A 16662-nucleotide genomic window follows, 5' to 3' on the forward strand; every position below is an offset into this window, starting at 1 on the left:
AATGCAAGAGTGGCGTTTCGCGGGCAACCAACTATGAAGTGTGCTGCTGTTGCAGGAAATTATTTTCAAGAATTGCTGAAGAGGTAATTTTATTCAGTATATTTATGTAGAATAGACGCAGTTGGAATAGCTTGTATGTTGAGCGAGAACCTCAAGTATATTACAATTATTTCAGTTTCCGCAATTAAGGAACAGATTTCTATGACAGTTGCTAGTCGAAATTCAATTGCAAAAGTTGAAATAATCGAAACGGTCAAACAAGTGGCTTCCTACTACTTATTTGGGGCCCCGCTTCGGTAGCCAAAGTTGGACTTTAAGTCGTTCGTAATTGTACCATGAATATTAATTAATGAGCTTGCAAACATCGACCGAGGGAAACCGGGCGACGCACGTGCTTCGAATTAGGGAAATCTAAACTACCCCACGAGAAAGTCAATACCAAGTGTCTGTGCGAAAATGTGTGGATGGGTGGTAGTAGGTACATGGGTTTGGTGGTGATCAGGGAATACGATACAGCTGTTTGCAGTGCTGAATGCTGGCCTTTGTTGTGTGCACATCATTCCGGACCGACCGAACTGTTAAACTAATTGTCCAAACAGAACACGAGTTTTGTAGGTGGCGAAGCCGGCGAAACAAATCGGAAGCAGCAGCACCAAGTGTAATGATGAAAACTGAGCAGTGCCCGTGTTTGATTGTGAAGAACGAGTGATTTGCGAGTGGAACCGTTTTTGTTTCCGAAAAAAAAACAGTGCGGAATAAAATGACGATGGAAGTATGCTGCTTGAAAATGGCATCCAGATGCAGGTAAATGGCTTTTTAAATTAATAACACTACCGAATGAAAATCGCACGTATCTGCTGGATTCACGCCTTACGATTCGATCAACATTGTATGACACAAGCTGCCACCCGGTAGTTGTCTTTACCGGGCGATGTTTGTTTTGTATCGGCTAGCGTAATATTTTCGCTGTCTGCCGGTGCTGGGGAATAAACGAGATAATATAGTATTTTGTTTACAGAGGCAGCGCTAGTTTCGACGGATACAACTAGAAACGTTATTGTCGACGTTGCCAGGCTTTGCTGAGAGACAATTCATAATTTACTTTTATCATCGAAAGAAAAGGGTTACATCTTCGTTTCAAAATCAATTTAGTTGCGAAGCTTAATCAAATTTTGAATCAAATTTTTGGTTTAAATAAAAATTTAATTGACTTTTGTGCTTCGTTTGCTGGTTTGATAATATTGTTTGTTCGTTTTGCTGGAAAGTGTATATCAATTTCCTGCCTGTTTTCTAATTTACTAGAGTTTCTTTCACTTCATTCCTTCTTAATGTGTCATCACACACTTTAGCACATTAGTTTTATGAGTATTGTTAGTTGAAGGAAATTAGTACTTTTTTGAATTAAATCTTTGCATGTAGGTTTGAGCGTTGACTAATTAATTAAAGACGCTTACTCTCGAGTTTCGTTATTGATCTTTCTTCGCCTTTAATCTATGTTTTTTAATCTTTCATTTTTATTCGTGTGGTTTTTCGGTTCCGTTGTGGTTTAGTGGTTCGTTCTTTTTAAGATCTGCCTTTCTGGCATTTTGACATCGTTTTCGTCATCTCTTTACCGCGATTTATTGTAGCTATTTGTTGTCTTTTTGTGCGTTTTGGTTGAATTTAACGGCGTCTTTCCTTTTCTTGTCGCAGTTTTATTGGCATTTAATCATTTTTTAATCGATTGTCTTTTCGTCGTTTATCACTATTTCTATTGACATTTTATGTCATTTCTTTAGCGTATATTCGGCGTCTCGCCGTCGTATTTTTGTCGTCTTTCGTCTTGTATTTGCATCGGGGTTTCGCCTAATTGTCATCACTTTTTCGTCTTCTCTCCGTCATCTTTTCGCCACCTCTTCGTCATCTTTTTGTCCTCTATTCGCTGTCTTTTCGTTGTTCTTATGTCGCTTTTGCGTTATCTTTTCATTTTTTTCGATGCGCTTCCACCGTCTTTTTACCAACTCTCTGTCGTATATTTGTTCTCTTTTAATGGTTTGTTTGCAATCCTTACATAACATTTTTGTCATCTGTTCACCATTTGTCGATCTCAGTTATTGCATTTTTCGCCGTTTCTTTTTAATTCGGTCGTGTTTGTTTTTGTTGCGACGGGTTTTGCAATCTTTTTCGCTGTTTTTTGCTTCTTTTCGTCGTCTACATCGTATTTTCATGTTGTTTCTGTTGTCTGTTTGTTATTTTCGCCACTTTTAAACTTCTTTTTGCCGTTTTGTTTCATTTTTTGTGTTATTTTTTCATATTATTTCCGCTGTTTTGGCATCTTTTCGACGTCTTATTGTCGCTTTTTCGGCATTTTGTGCCATCTTTTTGTTGTCTCTTCTTCGTAATCGTGCTTTTTTTCTTTTTTTGACACGTTGGCATCGTCATTTCATTGATCTTTTTTCCTAGTTTTCATTTCACTTTGTCTAGCATCGGAAGGACAAAAACTTTAAAAAAATATTTGTAATGGCCTTATTGCATTTTTCGCCTTTTTTTTAATTCGGGCGTGTTTTTTCGTTGCGATGGGTTTTTGCAATATATTTCACCGTTGTCATTTTTTCTTAGTCTTTCGTTGTCGTTTTACCGTTTTTGTTGTCTTTTCATCCTCTTTGTTGCAAGACATTCCATTATATGTGAGTTGTAAACCTTGATACAGGAAATTTGTTTGTCGTATTCCGCATTTTTACAATGGGGTTTTCGCCTATTTAACGTTTATCTTTTCGTTATGTTTCCATCGCATTTTGGCTGCATATATGTCTCTTTTTCGTCGTCTTTCTGTCGCTTGTTTGCTGTCTTTTTGTCGTTCTTTCGCCTGCTTTTTGTCATCTCTTTGTTTTCTTTTCTTCGTATTCATCGTCTTTTTGTTGTCTTTTCCTCGTTTTCCTTGTCTTTTTGTCATCTCTCTGTGCATTTATTTGCAATTTTTGTCGTTTTTTTGTTCTTTTTGTTGTTGTTTTGGATTCCCTTCATTGTATCTTTGCCATCTTTACATCGTTTCTTTGTTTAGAGATTTGTTATCATATTTTGTTGTCTATTGTGGCGTTTTTGATTGATCGCTTTTTTGGTGTATTTTCAGTGGGTTTTCATCGTATTTTTGTCGTCTTTCGTATTTTCCCCCAGGGTTTTTCATCTATCTGTAATTACCTTTTTGTCAAGTTTCCGTCATCTTTTCGTTGAATTTTTGCCGTTCATTCGTCGACTTTCAGTCGCCTGTTTACTGTCCTTTCGTCGTTCTTTCGTCTGCTGTTGTCACCACTTGGTAGTTTTTTCTTCGTATTCATTGTTTTATTGTCATTTCTTTGTCGTATTTTTATTGTGTTTTTGTCATATTTCCGTCACCTGTTCGTCTTTTTTCGCCTTTTTTGTCATCTCTGTTTTGGTATTTTTTGTCGCCTTTTTCAACGGCTTTTTACCTTTTCTGTCACTTTTTCGATACTTTAACTTTGGCATCGTCCTTGTGTTGATTTTTTCTCGCTTGCTGTTTTTTTTTTTGCTGTTTTAGCATCATTTCGTCATCTTATTTTAGTAGTCTTTTCATTATCTTTCTGTTGCCTTTTTGTCGTCTCTCTGTCGTATTTGTTATTCTCTTGGCGTCTATTCATCGTATTTTCGCCGTCTTTACATTGTTTCTTTTTATTTTTTCAACAATTTGATGTCATATTTTATTGTCTTTTATGGCTCGTTTTTTGTGTTTTCCAGAGTTTTCCATCATATTTTTGTCGTATTCCATATTTTTTCAATGGAGTTTTCGCCTATTTGTAAGTTTTTATCCCCCCGCCCTTCAAAATTGGCTCTAAAAATAGGAGGCAAAAAAAAATTTGTTAAACCTGAGTAAAATTTTTTTGTATAAAATCAATTAGCTGTGGGTTTTACAGCCTAAAGAACTCGAAAAAAGAGTGTACGGAGTGGTAACGCTTCTAGCACGAAGCAAAAATGGAAGTACAAATAATGTAGCTTCCGAAAACCGGCAAAAAATTTTTTTTTCGATTTTGAAATTATATTGGAAGGTTTTGCATAGAAAATAACAACGTATATATCAAAAGCAAGAATAAATTCGGGTTTCACGATTAAACTTCAAGCAAAAATTCTTAAAAATCTTAATTTTTTTGCGTGATTAAAACAATCTTTTTGTTTTTTTCGCCCCCCTTCAGTTGCCTAGCACCGGAAGGACAAAAACTTTCAAAAATATTTGTAATGGCCATATGCAATAATTTTTCGCCTTTTTTTAATTCGTGCGTGTTTTTTTTGTTGCGATGGGTTTTTGCAATCTTTTTCGCTGCTTTGGCCTCTTTTCGACGTCTTTATCGTATTTTCATATTATTTCCGTTGTCTGTTTGTTGGTTTTATCACTATTAAACTTCTTTTTGTCGTTTTTTAATTTTCTTTGTCATTTTTTCTTGTTTTTTCCGTTGTTTTGGCATCTTTTCGTCATTTTATTGTTGCTTTTTCGGCATTTTTTGCCGTCTTTTGGTTGTCTTTTCTTCGTAATCGTCCTTTTTTTTTGTTTTGACACCTTAATGTTTTTTTTGTTTGATTATAGTCACTTTAACCAGCTTGGGTCATTCGTGACATCTGCAGGGTTGGGATTTGAACTTGGGTCCTCGGCGTGAGAGGCGTGAATGCTAACCACTACGCTGGGACTGGCTTCACCTTAATCTTTTTATTCTCTTTTTGCCACCTTTTCTCGTCGTCGTCATCAATGCAAGCAGAACTGGCATGAAGACAATATTTTTAAGACTTTCGCAGTGGCTTTTTAACACAATGGGCTTCTGGTATTTAAAAAAAGGCAACCAAAATGTTCTTTTTAATATCGTTTGGTCGTCTATCCTATATTCATCGTCTTTTTTACATATTTTGTAGCCTTTTTGACGCTTTTTAAATAATTGTTTGTTATGTTTACGTTTTGTTGGTTTTTTGACAGCTTTGACCATTTTATCACTGTCTTGGCGTCTTTTCGCTGTCTCTATCGTATTTTCGTGTTATTTCCGTCGTCTGTTCGTCGCTTGTAAACGTCTGCTTATCGTGTTTTCCGTTGTTTGTTCGTCGTTTTCGTTACTTTTAATCGTCTTTTTGACGTGTTTTTTTGTTCACGCTTTTAAGCACCTTTTCGCCATCTTATTGTTGCCTATTCGACACCTTTTTGTTGTCTTTTTTCGTAATCGTCGTCTTTTTGTCGTCTCTCTGTCGTATTTGTCATTTTGTGTTGCGTTTTTTGATCTTTTTGTTGCTGTCTTGGGGTCTTTTATTGTATTCTCGCCACCTTTTCATTGTTTCGTTGTCCTTTTTCAGCGATTTGTTGTCATATTTTAACGTTTTTTGTGGTTTTTTTCATTATTTGTTTTTTTTTGGTTGTTTTCATCGTATAATTGTCGTCTTTCCGTATGTTTCCAATCGCTTTTTCGCCTATTTTTCATTACTTTTTCGTCAAGTTTCCGTTGTCTTTTTACTGCCTTTTGCCGGTCTTTCGTTGTCTTTTTGTCGTCTATTTGCTGTGTTTTTGTCGTTCCTTCGTCTGCTTTTTATCACCTTTTTGTTGTATTTTCAAGTATTCATCGTCTTATTGTCATTTTTTTGTCGTATTCTTATTGTTTTTATGAGTGGTGAATGATCCGACAGTTAAACCACTCCATAAATAAAGCAATATCTAATCTAATCTTATTGTTTTCGTTGTATTTTCTCGTCCGTCTCTTTTATTTATTTTGTGGTATATTTCTACGGCTTTTTTCGTTTTTTTTTCGTAACTGTTTGGACATCTTTTCTTGGTCATTTTGTCAACTATTTTCGTTTTTTGTCATCTTTTCATCGTTTTCTGTGTTCGTTTTGCCATTGTTTATTACTTTTTTACCATTTTTTTGTCATCTTGTTTGTATTCAGTTGTCTTTTTACTGCCTCTTCCGTCGTAATTCGCCACGTTTTCGTCGACTTTTTATCGTTTTTTGGCTGTCTTTTCCTTATTTTTTGGTCATCATACTGTCTCACCGACGCCTTTTTGTTATTTTCTGTTTTCTATTCTTCGTATTCGTTGTTTTTTTTCATCTCTCCATCGTATTTTTGTTATCTTTTCTTGATCTTTTTGCCATCTTATTATCGTATTTTCGTCGTTTTATAAGTAGATCCTTTTTTATGGAATTTTTTATCGCTTATTTCGGTGATTTTTTTGCCGTTTTCTGTTACTGTTTTAACGTTTTTTGTCTTTCTTTCATCTTTTCATCATTTTTTCCCATTTTTTGTTGTTCTATTTTTTGCCAAACGAATAACAACAACTATTTGTTGTCAATTTAACAGAAATATCGTCTTTTTACTGCCTCTTCATCATTCCTACGTAGTCTTGCTGTAGTGTATCCGTCATCCTTTCATTGCCTTTTTAACGCTTTTTGAATTTTCTTTTGTCGTATTTTCGCACATTTCATCGTATTTTCACTATCCTTCAATCAATTTTTTGTCATCTTATCATCGCATTTTCGTTGTCTTCTCTCGACTCTCCGTTGTTTTTTATTTGTCTTTTAGTGATCTTTTTCTTCGTGTAATTATTGCAAATAAGAGAAGGATTCCAGCCATTAGGTTATATAGATCAACCTTATGCGCTTGACAATAGTGAAGTTCATTCGCACTAAAGAAATCTTATTAGTAAATTCCTGTGCTGGCCTCTTTTTCGTCTTTTCTTTACTCTTTTTCCCTTTTTTTTCATTTCCAGTTTTCGTTTTCTTTCCAACTTTTTTTTAGCTGGTTTCCTCCTCGTTTTTCGTATTCGTCTGTTCCGTTTTTCTTGCTTTTATTTTATTTTTTCTGCCCCATTCTCCCATTTTTCCTCTTCCCGTTGGACCTCTTTATCCCGTTTTCTCCGTTTCCTCTATAGATTTTCTGTTTTCTTTCTTGCTATTCTCCTTTTATCTTTTGCTTTCTCTTATTTTTCTTGTTTTCTGTTACGTATTTCTTTGATTGTCTCGTATTTCCTTTTTTTTCTCTCGTTTTTCGTCACTTTTTGCCCCATCTCGACTTCTACTCTTTTCGGTCTTTTTCGCTTTTCTATTCCGTTTTTCATTTTCGTCTGTTCCGTTCTTCATCTTATCAAGTCCTGCTTTTCCTCCTTTTCTGTTACGTTCTATTGCTGTTCTGTTGGTTTTTTTTGCTTTCGTCTTCATGCTTTTCTTTTTATGTCTCATTTTTCCTCTTTTTCGTTCTCGATTCTCCTGCTCCTGTATTTCTTTTTCTCCTTCTCTGGTCAATTTATCTTCATTTTTTTGTTTCATTTATGTTTATTCTTATTTTCTTCTTTTCTCTTCCGTTCCTCATCTTTTTCTGTACAGTTTCTTTGTTTTTTTTACCTCTATTTTATCTCTCTTTTTATGTCCTGTTTTACCTTCCATTCTGTCATGTTTTTTCTTTCGTTTTTTTTTTCTTTTTTCATGCCAGTTTTCATTATTTGTCTCTCTCTTGCATTTTTTCTTTTTTCCATCCCGCTTGTTTAGTTTTTGACACGTTTTCCTTCGTGCTCTTTTCCGTTTTTTCTCCTTATGTTCGTTTTTTTTATACACGAGATGAACCAGCCCACGGCTGAAAATCTCAATAATAAAGAGAAGAGAGAGAGAGTTTTTTATATTTTATGCCGGAAAGCAGCAGCAGACGGACCAATCATCTACCTCTAAATCCATCGACTAACCATCTGTGAATACGCTAAGTAAAAGAAACGGTTTGCACTGAGTTATTTTGTTCACGAGATATGAATTTTCAAATTAGATATATGTTCAAAAAAACCGAGTTCACGAGATATGAATTTTCAAATTAGATATATGTTCAAAAAAACCGAGTTTTTCAGGAAAAGAGTTTGTCTTAAATTGTACTTGAAACTAGATATGAAATTAGACTTGAGTTGAACTCAAAGTAGGAATTGAAATTGGATATGAAAAACAAAGCGTTGGGTTTAAACGTCTTTCTAAGACTTGATCCTTCTTTATGGACATAGTTCACAGACAGTTATTAGAGTAGTTGTGAAGAAAACATGTTCGCTGTCTTTCGGGTGGGAAACAAACGAGATAATTTAGTATTTTGTTTAAAGAAGCAACGCTAGTTTTAACGGATACAACTATAAATTTTGTAGTATCTAAATGTAACATTTATCCGAGCCCATGTTCAATTGTGAAAGAGGAAACTATTTAATGCGTGAACAATCGCACCATATTTAAATTCCACATCGCTTCAAAAGCTCACTCAGTTGATGATTTGTGTGACCTTCTGACTGTGATTCGTTTGATCCAACACAAACAAAAAAAAGCGGAAAAGCTTAATTCCAAATTTACTCTACAGTGACACGAATCTGCTTTCTGCTTCGTGGTTAGCCTCTAGTCATGCAAACAATAGTACCTACCTCGCTAGGAACAAAACGAATTGCGACCATGTCATCTGTTCGTTTCGGCTGCCATGCATCCCTCTCCGGTTTTTTTCGGGGTGAAAAACGTGAAAACTGTTTCGCGGTCCGTTACCGGCTGACGTTGGTCGGTACTGTTAAAACCGGTGCGGTGTAGGTATAGCAGACGACATTAATGACGATCAGACCTGCGCCATTAACCTTGACATTCGGTTCATTTCATGTTGGTTGGAGTTTTCCATATAATTTTTTTTTCGCTTCTGTTTGTGTGGAAGTCAGGTAACTACCTACTTCCCGCCGCTTCCCGGTGCTCATTGTCGTGCAACAACAGAGGAGCTGGTGAAATTGGCCGCCCCCCGGAGGGGTACGGGCTGGAGCAGAACAGACGGGAGAGTTTTGTTTTTATCGCTGTAATTTCATTTGTTCTTCATTCGCTGTGCTTGTGCTGGCTGGTGCTGGTGCTGTGTTTTGTTCCGGCTAAGTTATGACATTCACAGCTCAGCTGAACGTCGTTGATGAAATCGGCGACCGGCTCGTGGGAATTCATCGCGATTGTTTCCCTGCGGGCGGAGCCTTTCGGTGGATAATTGAAGCAGCAGTTATTAGTATAGTCATTAGTTGCAAATCAGCTGGCGTTGGGAGCTGGATCGTTACCAGCTGCTGAACTTGACCTTTAGGAATATAATAGCTAGAAATCGTCTGTCAGCAGAAGATGTAATTGTTTAAATGGAATTTAAAAGGTTCTAATCCGATTTTGCTCCGCTGGGCAGGTTTCATCACAATTTTTAGACAGTTTCGCTTTGAGGGGGTAAGGTAAACGACAATTTAAACAGCGGAAGGCTATAACAAATCACTCAAAGTATGACAAGGTTTAGTTAAGTTAAATTTGATTAATGAAATTTATGTACTGAAAAGATACGTGTTGCAAGTTAACTTGCATATGGAGTTACTTGAAACACTTTTTATCAGTCTCATGTTTTTTTTTCAAATTTATCAATCGTTCCTTAAAAGTGCACCGATTTGGAATTTGACAACAAATGAAAGGAATTTTAATGAGCTGTTGTGGTACCGCTGATCGTTATCGTCTCGACTTTGTTTATTTAGGATCTTGCTTATGCTTATGGAGCAGATCAGTATACATGACGAGACGTGGTCTATGATCGATCCGTCTCACAACGTCCGATTGCGTAGGACTAACAAAAAAGCAGAAAGCACAGGGAGAAAAATAAAGAAATAAATTAGGCTAGGCAGTCCGCTCTCAAGTGAAATTCATTTGATAAAAGAAAAAGGTCGCTATAGAGCTTTTTAAAAAAAAAAAATATTAAACGGTAGAGCTCAAAGTTTTTTATGACCGTAGGAATTTGATTTTTTTTTTGTTTTCATGGTATTCGATTTTTCTGGAAAACTTAATTTTTTATATAACATAGGGTAAGTAAATCGAGGATAGTTTAATATATTGGATCGTAAGATACAATTTTGGTGTTTATTAGATTGTTTTTCTTATTTTTGAGGACATATGACACGAAACAGAAAGTACTAAACATAACAGTTTATGAAATTTTAGCAGCATTTAATTATTAATGCCATAAAATCGAAATTGGCAATAAGTGAGGGTCCATTATACGGTTGATAATGCAAAAAAAGTCGCCATTAGTGGACCCTCAAGGGGCCTTGAAAGGAAAACAGACGCCCACCGTCTTATTTGGGGAACTGCTGTATGTATATTTTTAGGTTTTTGGAATGTGTTTAAAGGAATGGAGTTGTAAGAATGCAATGGAGAGGCTTGGTGATTTGTTTTCACCTGAAACAAAACAAACACGTCTGGTTCGTCTGCCATAAATATTATGTGATTCCTCAGCTTTCCAGAAAAATATAATCAATGGAATTTATCCTGAGAAGTGCATCAAAATACCTTTTGTTTAGTATCAAAATTATTAACATCGGTTCAGTGGTTCAAGAGTTATGAATTTTTCAAAGAAAAAAGATTGGAAAAATGGTAATTTTAGTGACCTCCCTCGCTCAGAGAGGGACGGTAAAAAAATATATTTGAACAAAATCGTGACACTTTTAAATCTTGACAGGATTATTTTTCAAGCAATTGCTCGACGCTCTAGTATGGTAAAGTTTAAGTTGATATTGTTTGAGTTTATATTTCACCATATTTTATATTTATATTACCTTTCCGAGCTTCCGAGCTTGGGTGGCCCATCTCACACCCAAATACACATCTTTTGTAGTAGCGTGGAAGGTTTACACACAGATATCTTTTTGACTATAGTTTGAGAGATTTCATATCAGGTGACTTTACTCCACATTGAAACACACACCGTAGCTGGTCGCGATTACGAATAGTACTGTATCGTCCGCAAAAAGTTTAATTTCTGCCGTCTCCAACATTTATTTCACTTCATTTATATACAAAATAAACAACAACGGTTCAAATACACTACCCTGTGGAACTCCAAGGTTTAGTGCAGCTGACACTAGACACATCCTTTGAGCCTTGTTACAAATAGCTTTGAAATCACGTCAGCACAGTTCCGTGGACACCAGAACGTTTCAAAGCTTCCACTAGTTTTGTCCGATCAATTGTTTCGAATGCACGTTTAAGATGAACAAATACTGTTAAGAATATGTTGTTTTGTTTAGTTCCTTGCATTGCTTTCGGTTCAATAACAATAAGTTTAAAGCTAATTTGAACGAATGATTCTTCCAAACCACTGGCATACGCCATAATAGGCTGGTACCGAATAGCCGAAACACAAATGGCCGAATCACGAATGGCCGAAATCCAAATAACAGTCACAGAAGGCTGAATTACGAAAGGCCGAATCGCGGAAGGCCGAATCACGAATGGCCGAATCACGAAAGGCCGAATTTTTCCGGAATGCCTAAATCAACAAAATTTTTATTGCTCATTTTGTGAGACCTTACACGTTTTGAATAAATTTTTTCATCTATTACTCTCCGCGAATTTGAAACATCCCCCTGAAAAACCTTTAAAATTTTCCCCTCTATTGCCTTCTGTTCCACTCACAGCTCTGTGATGAGGTGAAGGAAAAAAGCTTTTCGTAAAACTCTGTGCCTTAGTTTTAGAAAAACAGGACATACTCTGCGTCTTATTTTGTAGTTTGGTAGATAGAGTATAGATGATTGATAGTTGTTTCTTCCCCTAAGCGCGAATGATTTAAGTTTATTATACCGTGCGCGGCCTATTGATCGTGTCAGTAGCAAATGTTTCCTAGATGATTCAGCGCGTGACGGCCCTAGGCTGCGAGTGCGCGCCGGTGATCCGCCGTCGGAAACGCCGGCCCCCACAGAAACTACTACTATTTAGGTGCACATGTTTTCCTAGGTTTACTGACTAATAGGGATTATCCCTTAGTTAAGTCCGAACGAGCGGCAGTGAGTAAGGACAACATATACCCAATTTTTGTGCAAGTTGAAGGCCGTGAATATTTTCGGCCAAATATGACATTCGGCTATTCTTGCTTCGCCCATTCGTGATTCGGCCATTAGATATATTATGCCATTTGTTATTTCGGCCATTTATGTTTCGGCCATTCGTGATTCGGCCATTTGTGTTTCGGCCATTCGTAGGTAATCCACCGTAGCTGGTCGCGATTACGAAAAGTACTGTATCGTCCGCAAAAAGTTTAATTTCTGCCCTTTCCAACATTTATTTCACTTCATTTATATACAAAATAAACCACAACGGCTCAAATACACTACCTTATGGAACCCCAAGGTTTAGTGCAGCTGACACAAGACACATTCTTTGAGCCTTGTTACAATAAGTTTAAAGCTAATTCGAACGAATGATTTCTCCAACCACCGGCTGTTCTACATACGCCATATTAGCTCTTTCACAACCATCTCTGACACTTTTTCGTACAGTGGTAATAAGTTTATCGGTCTGTAGTCTTCTGGTTTTGCCGAGTTCGCGATTTTCGGAATCGGAGTCACTATCGATTTCTTACACGTGCTCGGAAATACACCACACTGGAGAGAACCTTTCAAAATTCGCAGCATATAAATTACAATAACTACAAACGCATCCACCTTCACTGGCTTCGTAATATTATCCACGCCGGCACAGTCCTTCAAAGATGCCACCCCTTTACGGATATCATGTCATGCATTTCTTCACCATTTTTCACAAAAAAAGTATTCAGCATTTTAGCTGTCTCCGCATCAAAACGCTCAACATCAAAAATGATATCTGGGGCCATCCAGATACCACGTGGACAGAAAAATACCAATTTTCAACCCCCCCGTACCCCTCCGTGGACAAGCATGGACATTTGCTCTACCCCCACCCCCTCCCCTGTTTGATCACGTGGACATTTTTACATTTTGAAAATTTTGTTTTCAACTTCATTTATGCAATATTTATTGAAAAAGCTTACGTGAAAGGAAGCTCCAGTCTAAAGGTACCGACACAATGCATGCGAATATTTAGTCGTTGCGGAAATTTGAGTTTTTCCATGGTTTTTCCGTTAATTTTCCATCTTTGTCTAACCAGAGCACCACTGGCTTGGCCGTCTACCTAACACAACACAAGATCTTTCCGACACGATGTGATTCGTAAAATTTTCTGATGGCGAATCCTTTTGGAAATACGTTGCCCATGGATGCCCTTTTTGTAATAAGCTGCATTTGATTTTGAGGCAAAATGCAATCCACATTTGGTGCAAGCGGTGCAATATTCGTGGATTCATCCAGGCTAGGCAGTCAACATCTACGTGTACTAACGCAGGCTTAATCTTTTCAACAAGATTTATGCCAGATATGTGCTTTCGTAATGCTCGGTTCATGTGTTTAGGTCAACATATGCCTCAGAAGATGAAATTTTATTTAAGCTCAAAAACAATCACTTCCATACCCCCTCCCCCCCTTCCGTGGACAAGCGTGGACATTTTTACACCCCCCACCCTCCTCTAAGCTGTCCACGTGGTATATGGATGGCCCCTCTGCGGAAACATTTCCTCTTGACTTCATCGGCAATTTCAGACACGTTCATAATTTGCTGGTATCACCACTGTATCCGTCAATTTCACGGTGAACTGGTTAGGTTTTATAAACTTGGAGCTGCTAGGTCTTCTGAATTGCTAGTTAGTTTCCATCTGTGATAGGTCATAACTTGTTCAAACCGCATCGCATCTCAAATCAGCGCCCTTTCAACTATTCGATCCAGCTGATCTCGAAGCAACTGTTTCTGTGAGTTGTTTTACAGTAAGAATAATGCATGTTTTATAGTACGAAAACGAGCGTTTGTTTCGCGAATTCTCTTGTTGTTTTCTACCGCGAAGTAGATTCGTAAAATCAGTCTTGAATGCGTCGTACCTATAAACAAAGTTATAGCCAGTTCACACAAGTTTTAGCATATTTAGCTTGCCAGTTGTTCAAATTGGAAATCATCCCCGTTAGATTTCATGAGGAATCGTTCAAATTAGCGGGGGTCCACAGTTATTCAAAAAATGCTTCATGCATTATACGAATGTACAGAAAAGCTCACGTTAAAAATAGTACAATACCGACATTTATGAAAAAAAAGCCATGGGTATAAACGTCCTGTTGAGAACTTGACCCTTCTTTATCGACAGACTTCGCAACCGGCTATTAGAGAACAGGACAGTTACGGGACTAGTACAAGCCAGATAATAACCGTGCATCAAATGAATTTTGTGCAAGATATGCTACGAATGTGCTCTCGTACAAAATACGAACCATTCGTAGGAAAAGCGGGAATTTAGTGTAAACCTTTTTGATTTGATAATTTGAAGACACCAACCAACAGAAAATATTGTGAATTCCAGTCACATAAGGTATGTATGTGTGTCATGTATCAAGGGTGTGTATTTATCCTGTACTCTAACAGCCGGCTGCGAAGGCTGTCGATAAAGAAGGGACAGATCTTAGAAAAACGTTTATGCCAAAGGCTTTACTTTTTTAAATATCAAGGGCTCATCGTTGCTCATTTGTTCGATAGATGGCTATATTTAAGTTAATCTCGGATTTAAAATACGAAGAGAGAAACAGTAAAATTTCATTTTTCACTGTCAAAAAGTTTACAGAAATCAAATTACTCTCGTAAATAAAACAACAGTTTAGCCAGTTTAGCTAGCCTCCTAGTATTAGTCGAACCCAGCCAACTGTGCAGTAAATTTCACGGCCATCACCGCGCCTGGTTGCACTAATTGATGTGACAAATTGCCTCCGGCCTACTGCTTGTTTCTTGCACAGAACAGAACAGCAGAAATTGCCCATCAAAATATAGGCTGAAGTACGTCATTGTTTCTTTCGTTCATTGATGGAACCTTTGTAAGTCAATGTTAGATAATTTTTATCTCTCTATTCTAGAACAATCAGCTACAGATAGGAGAGCGCAGAGTAAAATTTTCAGTCCAACTTACTATGATGACAAATTGTATCGCAATGTCTCCAGTCTACCATATTGTTCTATCATCGAAGCTACGAGCATGAATTTATTTACACGATGCATTACTGACTGACTGGCACCTCTCAGCTTAGGCACACAGATAGTGATTGCGAATTGGCTTGTGCCCGGTGCATTGAGATGCTTCATTTGCTCGTTCGATTTGCCCTGAATAGCGTAAATAGCGAGTCGAAATTAATACTGTGGGATCTATGAGGCTGTTGCGTGACTTGCCCCCCACACGGGTGTATTTTTTTTGTTACAAACTAGGTACATATATGACAATCGTTTGTCATATAGATGATCGATTCTGATTATCTAGTTTATTAGAAGAACCAGTGGAGGGCAGAGTGGGAAGGCCATTCTAATTGAATAGATTAGTTCTACAGAATCTGTTCCATTTTTCACCAGTGATTATTTTACATGGTTGATGAAAAATAAAAATGAAATTTATTTTTCAATGGCGAATTGATTGTAATAATTAAACTAGAGGGTTAATGACACAGCATTGTTTTGATTGTACTTTCCGTAAACAACATTATAATGTTGTTTGGGAAAAAAATGCTTAATCCAGCAAAAAGTTATAATCATTCAGTTGAGTGAATGGAATCAGTCAGTTCAACGACGCTATTGCAAATAATCTCTGATAAGATAAGAAACGACAACTGTTAGCTTTAAATATGCTACTAGTATTTTTTAAATAAATAATTATAAAAGAGAAGTCTCAATTATTCATCTAAAAATGACTAAATTCATTGTTAACTTTGAATGGATCACAGTAGCCCTAGCAAACAAAGGTGACGGTTTGGAACGTGGCATCAACAACGATATTTATAAGTCAATAATTCCAGACAATTTTAACAGGTATGCTCCCTTTAACATATTGAAAGCAGTAAATGATATTGTTTGTTCTAGCGACGGTTTCAGGATAGAGTAAAGTTCTGTGAGAAGCGAAGCTCTACGCTTCCAAATCAACAGGTGCCGCTGCTGGCATGTAGTCTAATTCCCATAGCTCCAGTTGTGACACCCAAATTCGATTGACAGTACAATAAGCATTAGGCAGTTTTCGGAATGTGTAACAGGATATGGTAACATTTTCATAATTTGGCACCTTTGAATTCCAAATCGATTCGGTTTCAGTATAGCATTCGTTTTGTAATGAATTTTAACCTATAACAATCACACATCATTACGGTAATTTTAATGCCACACACCACCCAGAGCCCGCTGGTATTCAATTATTTTTCTACAGTCTAATCTAGATGGATAAGCAGCACGTATTTGGGTCCGCTTGTTAGCTGTACACACCAAAAGGTGATACCTACAATACAGGAGAGTGTTGGTTGTCAGTATATTACAGCACATTAATCTTACTCAAGGACTTGTTGAACTGCCCTGAGTGAGATACCAGACGGATAAATAATTAAACTGTGCTGTCGTGAGCTTGCTGATAACAAGTACTCCCACTATAGAATGCTGCAGATCGTGATTCAACCATTTGATTCTCTACAGGCTCATGAATATATATCTGAACTAATGATTCGGTTCTAATACTTTCCGCAGAAGTAAAGGGAGGTTGATCACACTTTACCAGGCCAGATCTAGTTGTGATTACTGAAAACCTTAGAAACTTGTATGGTCCACACTCCACAATTCCGCCTATTTTTAGGTATGTCGGTGAATTAAACGTTTTGTTAGACTTAGAAAGTTAGTTGCTAGTCTAGTTTATATGAAATTATGTCCAATTTTCCGCAGTTTTCGATAAAATGCATTACGTTATATTAAGTATTTTTATGATTCGATGTGGTTTGGAAAAGAAATGCAA

The 16662-nt window shown here is 37.0% G+C and overlaps 1 protein-coding gene across 6 annotated transcripts in view; it reads left to right on the plus strand.

The window, feature by feature from the left end:
* Positions 1 to 16662, plus strand: part of LOC128738462 (uncharacterized) — a 77859-nt gene that overhangs the window by 33176 nt on the left and 28021 nt on the right. For 4 of the 6 annotated variants that reach the window (XM_053833613.1, XM_053833615.1, XM_053833617.1 and 1 more), the window contains exon 2: positions 600 to 804. In XM_053833613.1, the coding sequence (XP_053689588.1) occupies positions 761 to 804 (44 nt within the window). In that variant the 5' untranslated portion in view covers positions 600 to 760. The remainder of the gene's footprint in view (positions 1 to 599; positions 805 to 16662) is intronic. The other 2 variants (XM_053833614.1, XM_053833612.1) reach the window with 1 other exon arrangement.

This window comes from Sabethes cyaneus, chromosome 2 (assembly GCF_943734655.1).
Source record: "Sabethes cyaneus chromosome 2, idSabCyanKW18_F2, whole genome shotgun sequence".
Classification (NCBI taxonomy): Eukaryota; Metazoa; Arthropoda; class Insecta; order Diptera; family Culicidae; genus Sabethes; species Sabethes cyaneus.